General features: G+C 35.9%; 1 protein-coding gene across 4 annotated transcripts in view; it reads right to left on the reverse strand.

Moving 5' to 3' along the window:
- Nucleotides 1-1,235: 1,235 nt before the first annotated feature.
- UBE2V2 (ubiquitin conjugating enzyme E2 V2) overlaps nt 1,236-14,881 on the reverse strand; it is a 59,010-nt gene continuing 45,364 nt past the window's right edge. For 3 of the 4 annotated variants that reach the window (XM_054692276.1, XM_037506782.1, XM_054692274.1), the window contains 2 exons: nt 13,718-13,843; nt 1,236-2,131 (listed from right to left, as the gene is read on the reverse strand). In XM_054692276.1, coding sequence (XP_054548251.1) covers nt 1,985-2,131; nt 13,718-13,843 — 273 coding nt within the window. In that variant the 3' untranslated portion in view covers nt 1,236-1,984. The remainder of the gene's footprint in view (nt 2,132-13,717; nt 13,844-14,881) is intronic. The other variant, XM_054692275.1, reaches the window with a different exon arrangement.

Here is a 14,881-nt window from a genome sequence, read left to right on the forward strand (position 1 = left end):
ATATAATCAACCAGTGTGTCTTAATTGCCATGTACATTTTGATTGTGACATGCAAAACTGATTCTGCTTTGGAAATTGGCTAATTGGCATGCAGATTTCTGCAGAGATCCATAATCCCGAAAACAAAAGAGGGATAAACATTATGGGTTGAATTCAGACAACATATATTTGAAGGGAAGTCTTTCACATTAATGGATATAAAGTGAGAGGACGGGAGATTTAAGGTACCAGACTCTCTATCCATCAATATATAAAAATAATTCAACAGCATTTATATATATGGAGTTTTAACTGTCTGTATGTACTGTTTTCAAAGTGGAAAAGGAATTATCAGAGAGACTGCTTCAGACTATCAGTAACCATCAAATATGTATGACATCAATGTAATTCTATGTAAACTTCAACCATTAAAAACCTTTAAGAACGTATTCAAGGGTAATTCATTTCAAACCTATTTTAATAAATTACACATGCACTAATCTGTATGTATATTTTCTGGGCTTTTTAGTCTTTGATAATTAGGATAGAATATCCGTGTTGAAACTGATAAATTTAAACAAACCATGATTGACTGACAATGTAATACTGACCAAGAAATGGTAGCTCAAAGCTTTAACTTTGAATAAATATGACAGAAACATGTCAGGGCATATCTGAGAAATTTTTCCTTATTATCTACCACTTTTCTATTTTGTTCAGTGAATTCTTTAGAGGAATATTTTCAATAAAGTAGTATACACAGTGCTTTGAAATAAGAAAGTGGCCGAAAGTCTCAAGACACTTGGTAAAAGCACAACAAATTAAACTTTCAATTCAGCCTTAAAATATATGCCAGAGTGGAGGATAATGCAATGGATATAATATTCCCAGATAATATTAAGAGATGAAAAAATGCCATAGAAAAATAAAGATAAAGGCTGTTATGAAGAAAAAATGGAATGTATATTTTGATCACTCTATAATTCTATAAGAATTGCTTGAATTCAAACACCTTTTTCATAATATACTTGATAAAATCAAATTCAAAATATAAAACCTGGGAAGTCCTTCTTATCCAAAGAAGAATAAACTAGGTCATTTGTTCTCTGAAATACTCTGCAATTTCCACGTATACAAAGTATGATAAATGGTAAATGGTGTGTTTATATGAAAAGCTACCATAATTCTAATTTTTGCTACCTCAGGAAGGTACTGTTACATATACCACATTAATATAACAGAAATGGCACAATTTCTGAGGACACATTTCACATTTTATTTACACTTTAAGACTAACTTTAAAATCTCAAAATCACATATCCATATACCTATTTCCTTTTTGTTGATTTCACTTAAATGCATGGTTTGTCAAACAAAGACTGTAAACAAATATTTACCATGTCTGTTACATGTAACACACAGGAACTGCTTTTAACAGAAATTGATCGACCTCTTCCCCACGACATTTTTTTTATTATAAATACAAGTATCAAAACAATCCTGAACATATTTTTGATACTACTAGTAGTCAGCACCCACACCGCTTCAAAAATTAATACAATTTGTGACAATATTCATTATACCTGCTACTTTAGACAATTTAAACTGTATCTCTTTTTCTAAGCAAGATGGACAAAGCATGCTATTTAGCTTTTCCTTCTTGAGATTTTCACTTTTCAGAAATACACATGCTTCCAAAGCCATCCGATACTTCTAGTCATGCTTTCATCTTATAAACCTGAATTCAATTTTGAGCACTCTAGGTTTATGCTTCAATGACAAAGCCTTAACAAGAGAAAAAAAATTGTGCTGCATTTTTCCTCTTGTTACCTGAAAACAAAATGGGTGTACATATATTAATTATATTCTTTAAAATGTCCAGGTCATGTTTATCAGCTGGGATTCTTTTACTTAATGTGTGGGTATTTTGTATTGTGATATTTAATCAAGACATTAACATGAGTAGAAGGTTGTTGATTTAAGACAAGTTTAAGATCCACTAAAATTAATTATTGTATGTTTGTCCTTCTGGTGGCTGTGGAAGCTTCATATTTTCTTTGGACATCATTAGACGTCTTAGCTCTTGAAGTACAACTTTAATGCTATATGAATTTTGCCATTTTGCTAAGACTGGTATGCTCCGTGCATCCACCTGAAAGGGGGGAAAAAGAATAAAATTAACTACCAAGTTTAACATACTATGGCACCAATTTATTAAATAAACATTTTAGTAAGAAGTGCTTTTCAAAATTCATAGGCTGGGGCCTCCCTGGTGGCCTAAGGGGTTAGGTCTCAGAACTATTGAAGCAATCCACAGCCACTGTAGCACAAGATCCCCAGCTAGGGAGCTAACCTACATGGTGCAGGAGACCTCTTCTGTTTCGCCCACCACTCCCTTCAGCAGTGTATTTCAGTCAATCCACCTGTTCTGTTTCCCACTCTGTCTCTAATGAATCCACCAACCTCTGACCTCCCCCCAACCCACACCTCTGGCTTGCACCCAATTTCTTTTATGCACAAATGAATAAATCTTTAAAAAAAATTCATAGGCTGGGTTTATTTTTATAGAAATGATAAAACTATAGGTTCACATATTTAGGGAAAATATTCCTTCTTTAAAAAGTGTTTCGGAAAAATTTGGGTCATTTTTGTCCATGTACTTTTCATACTTTAGAATAACAACGTAGTAAACTTTGGACATGAGAAGTATTTGTGTTATAGTAATTATACTATAAATATATTTACCAAGTTCTTCCTGATAAGCGCAGAAGGTTCCTCCCCATTTGCAATGCTACTACCCAAAATTTGAGCAATTATCTCACACTGGTATTTAAGAAAGAATTTTGAGTCTAGTCTCCATTTCCAAATTGCTCTTTCCATTGTATTCTATTCAGTAAACACTAAATCTTCCACTGTGAAAGACTTAACAGAATGGAGTTGCAGCTCCTTCAAGGCCTCATTTTTAAGAAACTGTCATCACTTGGAGTGTTCAGCAGCCACTCCCTGCACCAACCTAAGTATTGCTATTCTACCACCTCTACCCACACGTCTACCCCATCTCTGGCATTTGAAAAAAATAATCAGTGTCAATTATTTAACAGCATGCTGAAGAGTCAATAGCAGACAAATAGGAAGGTAACCAAAATACTTTCCAGAGGTAAAGCTGAGAAATGAGAATTCTGTATAGGCTTTGAAAAATTTCCACATATGCCCATGAATGTGAAGAAATCACACACATGGACAGGGCTACGCACAGGCTCACAAAAACCTGAGAACCCCAAAACACTTACCTGTGGCTGACCCTGAGCAAGATATAAAACAGATGATGCACCATAAACATGTGGGATTTATGCCAGAAATGTAAGGTTTATTCAATATTTTAAAAGTCAATCAATGTAATGCATCATATATTAATAGGAAACAAAAACCGACATCTCAGTAGATCCAAAAACATTTGACAAGATCCAACAACCATCACAAAAACACTCAACAAACTAGGAATAGAAGGGAATTATCCCAACCTAATAAAGGGCATCCAATGAAAATATATGGCTAACATCAAACTTAATGGTGAAAGGCTGAGTGTTTTTCTAACATCAGGAATAAGACAAGGATGTACATTTGCATCACTGCTCTTTAATACTGAATGTACTAAAGGTTCTAGTCAGGCAATCAGGCAAGAAAATGAAAAACAGGCATTAGGATTGAAGAGAAAATAGTAAAACTATCTCTAATTGCAATTGACATATTTTATATATGTGTGTGTGTATATATTTACACACACATAAAATTAAAAAAAAAAAACTTCTTAGGTACCTACTAAAAAAATCATTAGAAATAATAAAGAAAAACAGCAAGGCTGCAGGACACATGATCAATGTACAAAAAGCCAGTATATCTGTAGTATATCTGTACATTTGCAATGAATAAAATAGTATCATTTATAATAGGATAAGAGTAAAAAAGGCATAGATTTTGCAAAAAAGTATAAAACTTACACACTGTAAACTATAAAATATTGCTAACACATATTAAAGACCTAAATAAACAGAAATACCCACCCAGTTGTCCGAGCACCCTCTGTTGTGCAAAGAAATGAAATTAGACCACTCACTGGCACCAGACACAAAAATTAATTTAAAATGGAGTACAGAACTAAATTAAGAAATAAAGGTATAAAACTATTAGAAGAAAACAGAAGTAAATTTTGTGATTAGCACCTAAGTATAATCAATAAAAGAAAAGGTAGATAAATCGATATATCAAAATTTTTAAATTATAAACCATACCATCAAGTAAGCAAAGACACAACCTACAGAATGGAGAAAATACTAGCAGATCATACTTGTTTTAACTGGCTCTTGTTCAGCATATCAGAAATCTTGCAAGTCAGTAACATAAGGTCAAATATCACAACTAAAATATGGGCAGATATATGAGATAAGTAGTTTTTATGAATGGTATATTTGTACTCCTCCCAAAATTCTTATGATGAAATCTTTATTCTACAAGGATATTATAAAATGAAGACTTTGGAACAAAGTTGTCCCTCAGTATTCCCAGGGAATTGGGTACAGGGTCCGGAGAATACTAAAATCCACAGATGCCCAAGTTTCATATAACATGATGTAATATAATGTGCACACATCATCCTGTACATTTTAAATCCTCTTTAGATCAGTTACATACCTAAACAGTATAAACACTATTTAGTTGTTACAGTATATTTTTTGAGACTAAGGACAAGAAGGGACAACAAAAACAAAAAACACCTCCTGACATGTTCAATACAGAGGGCAGCAACCTGGTATGCATTTTCAATCTGTACCAAAGGCTGAAAATAATTAGCTTTAGATGGAGTCATGAGGGTGGAACCCCCATGATGGGATCAGTCTTCCTTTAAGAAGAGAAAGTAACTAGAGCTCACTGTCTGATCCATGTGAAGACACAGCAAGAAGTCCGTGTCTGCAAATTAGGACAAGGGCCCTCACCTGTAACACCTCATCATTTTGTTCCCCTGATCTTAAACTTCTCAAGAACTGTGAGAAATAGGTTTCCAGAAATTTATTGTGAGAAATAAATTTCTGTTTAAACCACCATTCTACGCAGCTTTTTTAAATGGCTCCCAAAGATCTTCAACTCCTGATAGTCATTCATGTCCTATGTAATCCTTCCCTCTGAGTACTGGCTAGACCTAGTGATTTGCTTCCAATAATATAATATTGAGAAGTAATTTTGATATTATGTCACAAAAGCTCTCTGGCTTCCATCTTGCCCTTTCTTGTTTAACAGCCAAAAGTCAACTGCTATGTTGTAAACTACACCCTGTAAAAAGGCCTGCATGGGAAGGAACTAGGCAATAGTATGCAAGAAACGATGGCCCTTGATCCAAAAGTCCACAAAGAACTGAATCCTGAAACTAACCACAAATGAAGGTGGAATCCTTCATTTAGGGCATTCAGATGAGATGACAGCAGAAGCTGATATTTTCATTGCAGCCTTGTGAGAGACCCTGAGTCACAGGAACCAACATTCCTGGCCCACAGAAACTGAGACAGTGAATCCATGCTATTTTAAAATACTTTTGAAAAAATATACAAAGGATCTTAATAGACATTTCTTCAAAGATATACAAATGGCTAGTAAGCATGTAAAAATACTGAATTGTTAGCCTAAAGAATTGCAAATCAAAATCAAAATGAATACCACTTCATACCCACTAGTAATCAAAAGACACTATGGAGTTACACTAATAAAAAAGATGGTAAGGGGCCTCCCCAGTGGCACAGCGGTTGAGCACTGGGCTGCAAAGCTGCCCACAGCCTCTGCAGTGCTGGTTCAATCCCCAGCCACCAGGCGAGGGTCCCACATGGCGCGCAGACCTCTCCTGCCGCCCGCTGCTCCCCTCAGCAGTGTATTTCGTCAGTCTGCCTGCTCTGTTCCCCGCTCTGGCTCTGGTAAATTCTCTCACCCTCCCGCACTTCTGACTGTACCCAGTGCTTGTGTAAATAAATAAATCTTAAAAAAAAAAAAAAAAAAAAGATAGTAAGGCCTCCCCGGTGGCACAGCAGATTGAGCACAGAGCTCTGAAGCTGTCCACAGCCTCTGCAGCGCCATTTCAATTCCCAGCCGGCCAGGGAGATACCCACATGGCGCAGCAGACCTCTGCTGTTTCGCCCACTGCTCCCCTCAGCAGTGTACTTTGGTCCTTCTGCCTGTTCTGCTACGTGCTCTATCTCTGGTGAATTCTCTCACCCTCCTGCGCCTCTGTCCTGTACCCCAGTGCTTGTATAAATAAATAACTCTTTAAAAAAAAAAAAAGAAAAGTAATATGTGTTGGCAAGGATATGAAAAAACTGAAACACTTATACACTGCTGTTGAGACTGCAAAACTGCATGTTCACTTTGAAAAACCATCTGACAGTTTCTGAAAAAAAGAACACAGATTTATCATACGACACAGCAATTCCACACCTAAGTATACAGCCAAGATATATATAAAAATTCCAACACAAAATCTCATACATGTTCACAGCAGCTTTATTCATGATAATCCAAAGGAAAAAAAATCTGATGTTCATCAGATGATATAATGAAATAGCCCATATAACATCCATATAATGGAATGTTATTAACAATAAAAAGGAATAAAGCACAGATGTATGCTACAACACAGTGACCTTGAAAATCTTAAGTGAAAGAAATTAATCACAAAAGAAAACATACTGCATGGTTCCATTTACATCAAAAGTTCACAATAGGTAAATCTATAAAAGCAGAAAGTAAATGAGCAGTTGTTTAAGGTAGCAAAGGTGGGATGAAAGTGGTAACAAATGGGTAAGGTGTTTACTTTGCACAGGACAAAAATGTTCCAAAATAGGATTGTGGCAATGGTCCAAAAGCCTGTGGATACTAAAAAACAGTGAATTATAAACTTTAAATGAGTGAATCATATGACATGTGTTATACAACTGCTTAAAAAAATATAAAAATAAAAATAAAATTGTTGGGCCTCCCTGGTGGCGCAGGTGGTTGAGCGCCACACTGTGAAGTTGTTCGCAGCCTCTGCAGCACAGGTTCAATCCCGGCTGGCCAGAGAGAATCCCACATGGTGCAGCAGACCTCTCCTGTCTCACCTGCTGCTCCCCTCTGCAGTGTGTCTCGTCTGGGACTACATCAAACTCAAAAGCTTCTGCACAGTAAGAGAAATCATAACTAAAAGAAAGATACATCCTATGGAATGGCAGAAAATATTTGCACACCATATATCTGATAAGGAACTGATATCAAAGATATACAAAGAACTCACATAAAACAAAGCAAAAAAAGAAAATAACCCAATCAAGAAATGGACATAAGTGCTAAATAGGCATTTCTCCAAAGAAGATTTACAGATGGGCCAACAAACACATGAAAAAATGTTCACCATCACTTACCATCAGGGACATGCAAGTCAAAACCACAATGAAATACCACTTCACATCAGTAAGAATGGCCCATATTAAAACTTTTACACTGCTGGAGGGAATGTAGATTGGTTCAGCTCCTTTGGGAAGCAGTGTGGAGGTTTCTCAAAAGACTAAAAATGGATCTGCATATCAACCAGCAATACTGCTCCTAGATAGCTACCCAAAGAAAATAAATCTATTTATAATAGACAAGACATGGAAACAACCTAAATGCCCCAAAAGAGATAAGAGAATTGGGCCTCCCCTGGTGGCACAGCACTTGAGCGCTGGACTGCGAAGCTGCCCACAGCCTCTGCAGTGCTGGTTCAATCCCGGCTGCTGGCGAGGGTCCCACATGGTGCGCAGACTTCTCCTGCAGTGCCCACTGCTTCCCTCAGCAGTGTATTTCGTCAGTCTGCCTGTTCTGTTCCCCGCTCTGGCTCTGGTGAATTCTCTCACCCTCCCACGCTTCTGACTGTACCCAGTGCTTGTATAAATAAATAAATAAATATTTTAAAAAAGAGAGAGAGATCAAAGAATCAAGAAGATGTGATATATATGCACTGTGGAATACTACTCAGCAATAAAAAAGAAACTCATGCCATTTGCTGCAACATGGATGGAACTGGAAAGGATTATGCTAAGAGAAACAATCAAGTAGGTAAAATGTGAATATTGTATGGTGCCACTTATATGTTGAAAATAGAAAAAACAAACACAGGGTCAAAGAGAAACCTTAAAACCAAACTTTCAAAGCTGACCATAGATCAGCAGCTTTCAGAGGGGAAATGGGAGTGTGGAGATGGGAGGAGAGCACAATGGATTATAATCGAGGACTATCGTATTCTGGTGTAGAGTTGCTATGTTGACTATAGCTGAAGGTAGCAATCCTATATTGTCAAAACAACAGCAAGCATGTAAAGATGATACTTCAATAAAATTTTTTTTAATTTTAAAAAGTAGCAATTCCCATCATCTATTTTAAACAGATTCCACAAGTGAACAAAGGTTTACAAAGTGGAGCGACCATAAAGCTACTTCCAAAGCAGAAACAAACACTCTAGCTGTAAAGATAAACAATAGTCAGGGTTCAACACATGCAAATCAATAAATGGTATATATCATCTTAATAGAATAAAAGATGAAAATCATGATTATCTCAACGGATAGTGAAAAAGCACTTGACAAAACACAACCTTTTATAATAAAAACCCTTAATAAAGTAGGTATAATAAAAACATAACTCAACAGAAAAAGGTCATGTAATTAACAAACCCACAGCCAATTTCATACGTAACAGTGAAAGGTTCAAAGATCTTCCTTTAAGATCAGAAACAAGACAAAGATGGTAGCACTCAAGTACTAGCCAGAGCAATCAGGCAAGAAAAAGAAATAAAAGGCATCTAAACAGGGAAGGAGGAAGTAAAATTGTCTATGTCTGTAGTTGATACATTCTGATATAGAGAAAACCCTAAAAACTCCACAAAAAAACTACTATAATCATTGAATTAGTAAAGTTGTAGGACACAAAATCTACATACAGAAAATAGTTGTGTTTCCATACACTAATACTAAACCTCCGAAAAAGAAATTAAGAAATAACTTAAAAAAAAAAAAATAGTCAAGTAAACATAAGTGACTGCAAATCCTGTGAAATACCAACAGAGTGCACAAAAATGTGGGGGTGGTGAGGGAGCATATAGGAAGAGGCAGGAGGGAGAAAAGCATTGGAAAATAATTATCATGTCAGAGTAAATCTGCATGTTATCAGTCCACAGTATACAATAATCTCCAAGACTTCATAAAGTATTTATGTTTTACTATGCTAACCACTAAGAAGGTATAATTTTTGTCTAACCAAAGTTATTGAATACCCATAATTCATTAGGTATATAAACAACCTCTAAACATATAAAATTATCCTGGTGCAATCACCAAGGATGAATGTGAAATTTTGTGCTATTTATTTATTCCTTATAAGTAATTACATACTGAAATATCAATCAAGAAAAAAACTGATGCCCAATAAATTCGCCCTACCTCCATCCCGCTAAACATATCCTATATTCTAATAACTAAAATCAATATTTATTATTTTATTTTCAAAGCCCCATTCCAGCTTGTCAATATGGAATGATGGTGGGAATGGACAGTTAGCAGGTCAGACATGGATGCCGGCCCACGGTGAATAACTTGGCAATATTTGAAAAAATGAAAACAAGCCCCATATCTCAAAAAACATTTCACTTAGGGCCTTCCTGGTGCCACAGGTGTTAAGTCTCAGCTCTGTCCAGCTATTGCCAACCCCTGTAGCATGAGTTTGATTCCCAGCCAGGAAAGGAACCCACATGGCACAGCAGACCTCTCCCGTCTTGCCCGCTGCTCCCCTCAGCAGTGTATTTCAGTAGATCTGCCTGTTCTGCTCCCCATTGTCTCTGGTGAATCCTCCCACTCCCCTTCCCCCACAACTCTGGCCTAGGCCCCAAGTTTTGTATGCATAAATTAATTAATTTTTAAAAAATTTCCACTTCTCAATGTATGCTCTCAAGCAGTGCTATTCAAAGTTTGTTCCATGGGAACAGCAACAAAATTTGGTGGTTGTTTTTTTAAAGATTTATTTATTTATTTATACAAGAACCAGGGTACAGGCCAGATTCACGGGAGGGTGAGAGGATTCACCAGAGACAGAGCAGGGAACAGAACAGGCAGACTAACGAATTACACTGCTGAGGGGAGCAGCAGGCGAGACAGGAGAGGTCTGCCGCACCATGTGGGACCCTCGCAGGCTGACCGTGATGGAATTGGTGCTGCAGAAGCTGTGGACAGCTTCACAGTGCTGCACTCAACGGCCTGCGCCACCAGGGGAGGCCCAGGAAACAGTAACAGAATTTGAACCTATTTTTACTGGTCCATGACAAGAAAAACACAGAAATTCAGAGTAAGACTTTTTATAGATTTCTATGGCAATTTAACAGAGAAATTTTAATTTTTAAAAACCTGAGCTTTTACTTTATTTTTTTATCATTTTCCTAGTAATTCATTTTAATTGTACTTTAAAAAAATATCCACAACATATTAGAACCTGAGAAGCACGTCTCCAGGGCATATTGAGAATACTTGTACAAAAATGTTCATGTGGCAATCTTTTCACTGAAAACTAAAAATCTGTTTGCCCATCAAATGAAGAGTGGGATATTAAACAACTAAAAAGGAACAATATAATTTGCATGACTCAAAATGGATAAATAACAAATCACTGAGATTTGATTCCACATAAAAGTGATATAATCTAGAGGCACTAAATTCAAGATGGGACTCCTTCTAAGCGAAGAGCAAAATAAAAGTGAGAGAAGAGATATACATAATTACTTGTAATTTTTCTTTAAATTTTTTTTTTAAAAATCTATTATAAATAAGACAATTATGTTAAAATTTGACAAAGGCAGGTAGAGAATGTTGTTCATATCATTCTCTAAAACCTGCCTGTTTATAAGCAATATTTCCTTCAGAAACATGAGATAAAAAAGGTGAAAAATTATAATAAATTCAAAAAAAGGGAAAGAATAACAGTAACTATAACAGAGTAACGAAAGGAATACAATTCAGATTTGGGGATTAGGGAAGATTTCTCTGACAAAGTGACATTTACAAAGATGTGACAGATCTCTAAAAGTGGGGGAGATGTCCAAACAGAAAGTGTAAATATCCTGAGTTTAAGTGAAAAGTGTGCAGGGCAGAATGTACCCTCCGCGGCTATAGAAACTATTAAGGATTTTAAAACACAGATGAAACAAGAAACATATATGTGTTTTAATAAAATCTCTCTGGCCTCTGGCTTTATAAAGATTAGAGGGGGTAAAACAGTGGACTCAGAGAGGTTGCTGCCAGGGTCCACATAAGAGATGATGGTCAGATTCATTTGGTGACAATGTAAACAGAATAATGAGATGTGATGAAGTTATACTTTCATCAAAGACTGACAGGACTTAGTGACAGATGATCAGCTGAAGGAAGAGAGGTAGAGAGGGGGGCAAAATGTTTAAAGAAAAAAAAGGACAAAAAGCCCATAAGATCAGATTACTTTGTTAGAGGTAAATTTGAAATTTAATCTTAAATTTCTTAATTACCCTAACAATGTACTGGCAAATTACTAAATTTATGGAGTCTATAATAGGAAAACTAATAGTTGAGAAGAACAGCTGCTCCTGGTAGAAAAATTTAATAAAAATATCTTCCGATAACACTACTACCACTTCTCTTTATCCTATTTCACAGAAAAAGTTAAATATACATATTGCGATTTCTGAAATAATTAATGAATGAACAGAAACAGAAAGAGTTTAGGACAACCTTTTCAAAAGGAAGGAAGAAACGGGAAAATAGAAACTATAAAATGATTTATTTAAATCTGAATATATCAATAATTATCAAATATTAAATATAAGTGAGGGCCCTCCCCCCACCCAGTGGCGCAGACTTGAGCGCTGGGCTGCAAGGCTGCCCACCGCCTCTGCAGCACCGGTTCGATCCTCAGCCAGCGGTGAGGGTCCCACATGGCGTGCAGACCTCTCCTGCCGTGCCCACTGCTCCCCTCAGCAGTGTATTTTGTCAGTCTGCCTGTTCTGTTCCCCGCTCTGGCTCTGGTTAATTCTCTCACCCTCCCGCACTTCTGACTGTTCCCAGTGCTTGTATAAATAAATAAATAAATCCTAAATAAACAAATGAATAAATAAATAAATATAAGTGAACTACATGTTCAAATTACAAATACTGATAGACTGACAAAAGAGACACTAAGGGCCCAGCTATGAGCTGGCACACACGAGGTAGGGTGGTTTGGAAATGACCCAGCATGTCCAGAGCTGAGATTTCTAATAACCTTTCTACCTTCCTCCTATATTAGGATTATGCTCTTAGTGTATACTGTGGGGAGGTGCCTGTCCCTCTGGGACCCAGCTGAAGGCCTGGGGTTGGGGGCTGAGGATCAACTTGTGTCCAGGGATCAACTTGTTACCAAAATTAAATTAACAAATGGGGTAATGTGGCAAATATAAGTATATTGGGAATAATGGAAGCCAGGTTTCTTACTTTTTTGGAGGAAGGAATTACAAATATGGAAGAAATCTGGTGTTAATGCTGCAGAAATGGAATGGAATTGGAGGTATTGATATTAACCCATTTTTTATGAAAATCTATTTTTTAGATGATGATAGACAAACAGATAAATGAAAGTTTAACATTATCATTATAAATGAAAGAACAGAAGTTAAGGGCCTCCCTAGTGGCTTAGTGGCTTAGGGGTTATGTCTCACCGCTATCACCATTGCTGCCTGAGTACCTGAGTTGGATCCACAGCCAGGGAACTAACCCATATATAGTGTAGCAGACCTCTCCTGTCTTGCCTGCTGCTCCCCTTAGCAGTGTATTTCAGTAGATACACCTGTTCTGCTCCCTACTCTGTCTCTGGCGAATCTTCTCACCATCCCTACCACTGGTCTGCACCCCAGTTCTTCTATGCATAAATAAATAAAACTTTTGAAAAAAGAAAAGGGAGGGAAGAAGAGGCATACATATGTGATACATTATATAAGACTATGAATATGAAAAAATTTTCAAGATGTTAATTTTATATTCGGTGGGGAAAGGGAACAGAGGGATAGGATGAAGATCATACATGTATACTAAGGATATTGACAGCATTATTTCAAAACAAAGACGGACAGTGTTCTTTACTTCTTAACATGTATTGTGCCATGCTCTCACCATGGCACCTTGAGATTTAGGTTTGTGTTAAGTTTTAACATGACCTAACAATCCATTTATATTGAAAATTTAACTATTTCTACTAACTACCTGGTGTGAGTCAGGCAGAGCGTGTCATTCTTATTTGCTGTAAATAGACAATGCTCAGCCATAACTGTTCTAATACAAACATACTTGTTCCTCAAAGAAAAGCCTCCTCTTCGTGAACATTCATTCTTTTAATCTCAACAAATGTATTTTTACCCTAAGGAAAAATAACACTGAAAGAGATAAAACAATCATCTTTTTGCCAAAGAAGTCAACTGAAACATGACTAATGAAGCAATTAATAAAGTGCTAAGAGAAGTGTTACCATCACATCTATCTAGACTGGTACAGAAAGGTTTTTAAGGATAGGCTGCTAAGAGAGTAACAACATAAGATAAACTTCCTTAGACGCTCAGCCAAATTAAGGACCTTTTTATTTTAACTTTCTCTTAACTATGTACTATAGATTATATGAAAATAAAATGACTACTTTAACTTACCATTCCACTGGAATTATTTATTCCATTCATATTAATTTTGGTTACAAATCTAACTGATGGAGGAGCTTCTGGGTATTTAGGTCCACATTCTACTTTCAGGCTATATATTCTGTTTTCATAATTTGTCTGGAAGGCAAAAAAATAATAACATTCAACTAATAACAAAGGAAAAGTACAACAGAAAAAATCGATGTATGTATGATCAAGAATTTACTTTCCTGCATTTATATTTATCTAACCTATACTGTATGGCTAGAAAAAAAAATGCAGTAATCTTACTTAAAAGTAGGTTTTATAAAATTAAAATTAGTCTACAAAAGTAACATCAAAATGTTCAGAACTTGCTTTTTGTGGTACAAACAATGCCTACAAAAATCAAAAGGAAAAAATCAAACCTAATTTCTAATTTAGATATTACTAAAAAAGTTTACATCATAGGGGAAGTTAAGTACTTGACTGAGGCACATATATATATAAAGGTTCCCATCTGTACAGGACAATTCTGTTTAATCCTATTGTTCCAGTATTAATTATTAACAATACTTTTCTTTCTCAAAAGGATCCAGTTAGACAATAAATTCTATGGTTACCCAATATACAACAATCAATAAATTCTAATAAATAAAATAACACCATATTTTACCATCTTACAGCAATAAAATATAATTACTTCATTTCTCTATTAATATTTGCACTAGTATTTCACTTTGTGTCTTCTCAATCCATTATCCGAATTGAGAGACACAAGAGCAAATTTCATGTTTTCACCTCATTTTAAAATAGCTTCTTAATTGAGAAGTTTAACAGTAAGTACCATATTGATAAAAGAGACATTTTAAAGCTACAAGAGTTAATGCTGCTAAATTAACAGGGATTATTTTCATGCCTATACTTAACTTTTCTTTTCCCTTATGCTTTGCTTATATGGCTCAGCATACAATTAAAAGAGGGAAGTAAAAAAAATAATGACAGTGACAATTTAATATCAGCTCCTATATAAATCCGGGGTTGGGGGGGAAGCTAACTATATAAATTTCACTTGGCCAAACTGATCCAGAATTTCCTTTCCTTAAGTAATGAGTGTTACTCTAAGTGGAAGTAAGATCTGGGCTATTAAACTACTGTAATTTAATATGTGTACAATAACCTGGTACAAGTATAATT

This window comes from Talpa occidentalis, unplaced genomic scaffold (assembly GCF_014898055.3).
Source record: "Talpa occidentalis isolate TD23 unplaced genomic scaffold, MPIMG_talOcc4v2.1, whole genome shotgun sequence".
Classification (NCBI taxonomy): Eukaryota; Metazoa; Chordata; class Mammalia; order Eulipotyphla; family Talpidae; genus Talpa; species Talpa occidentalis.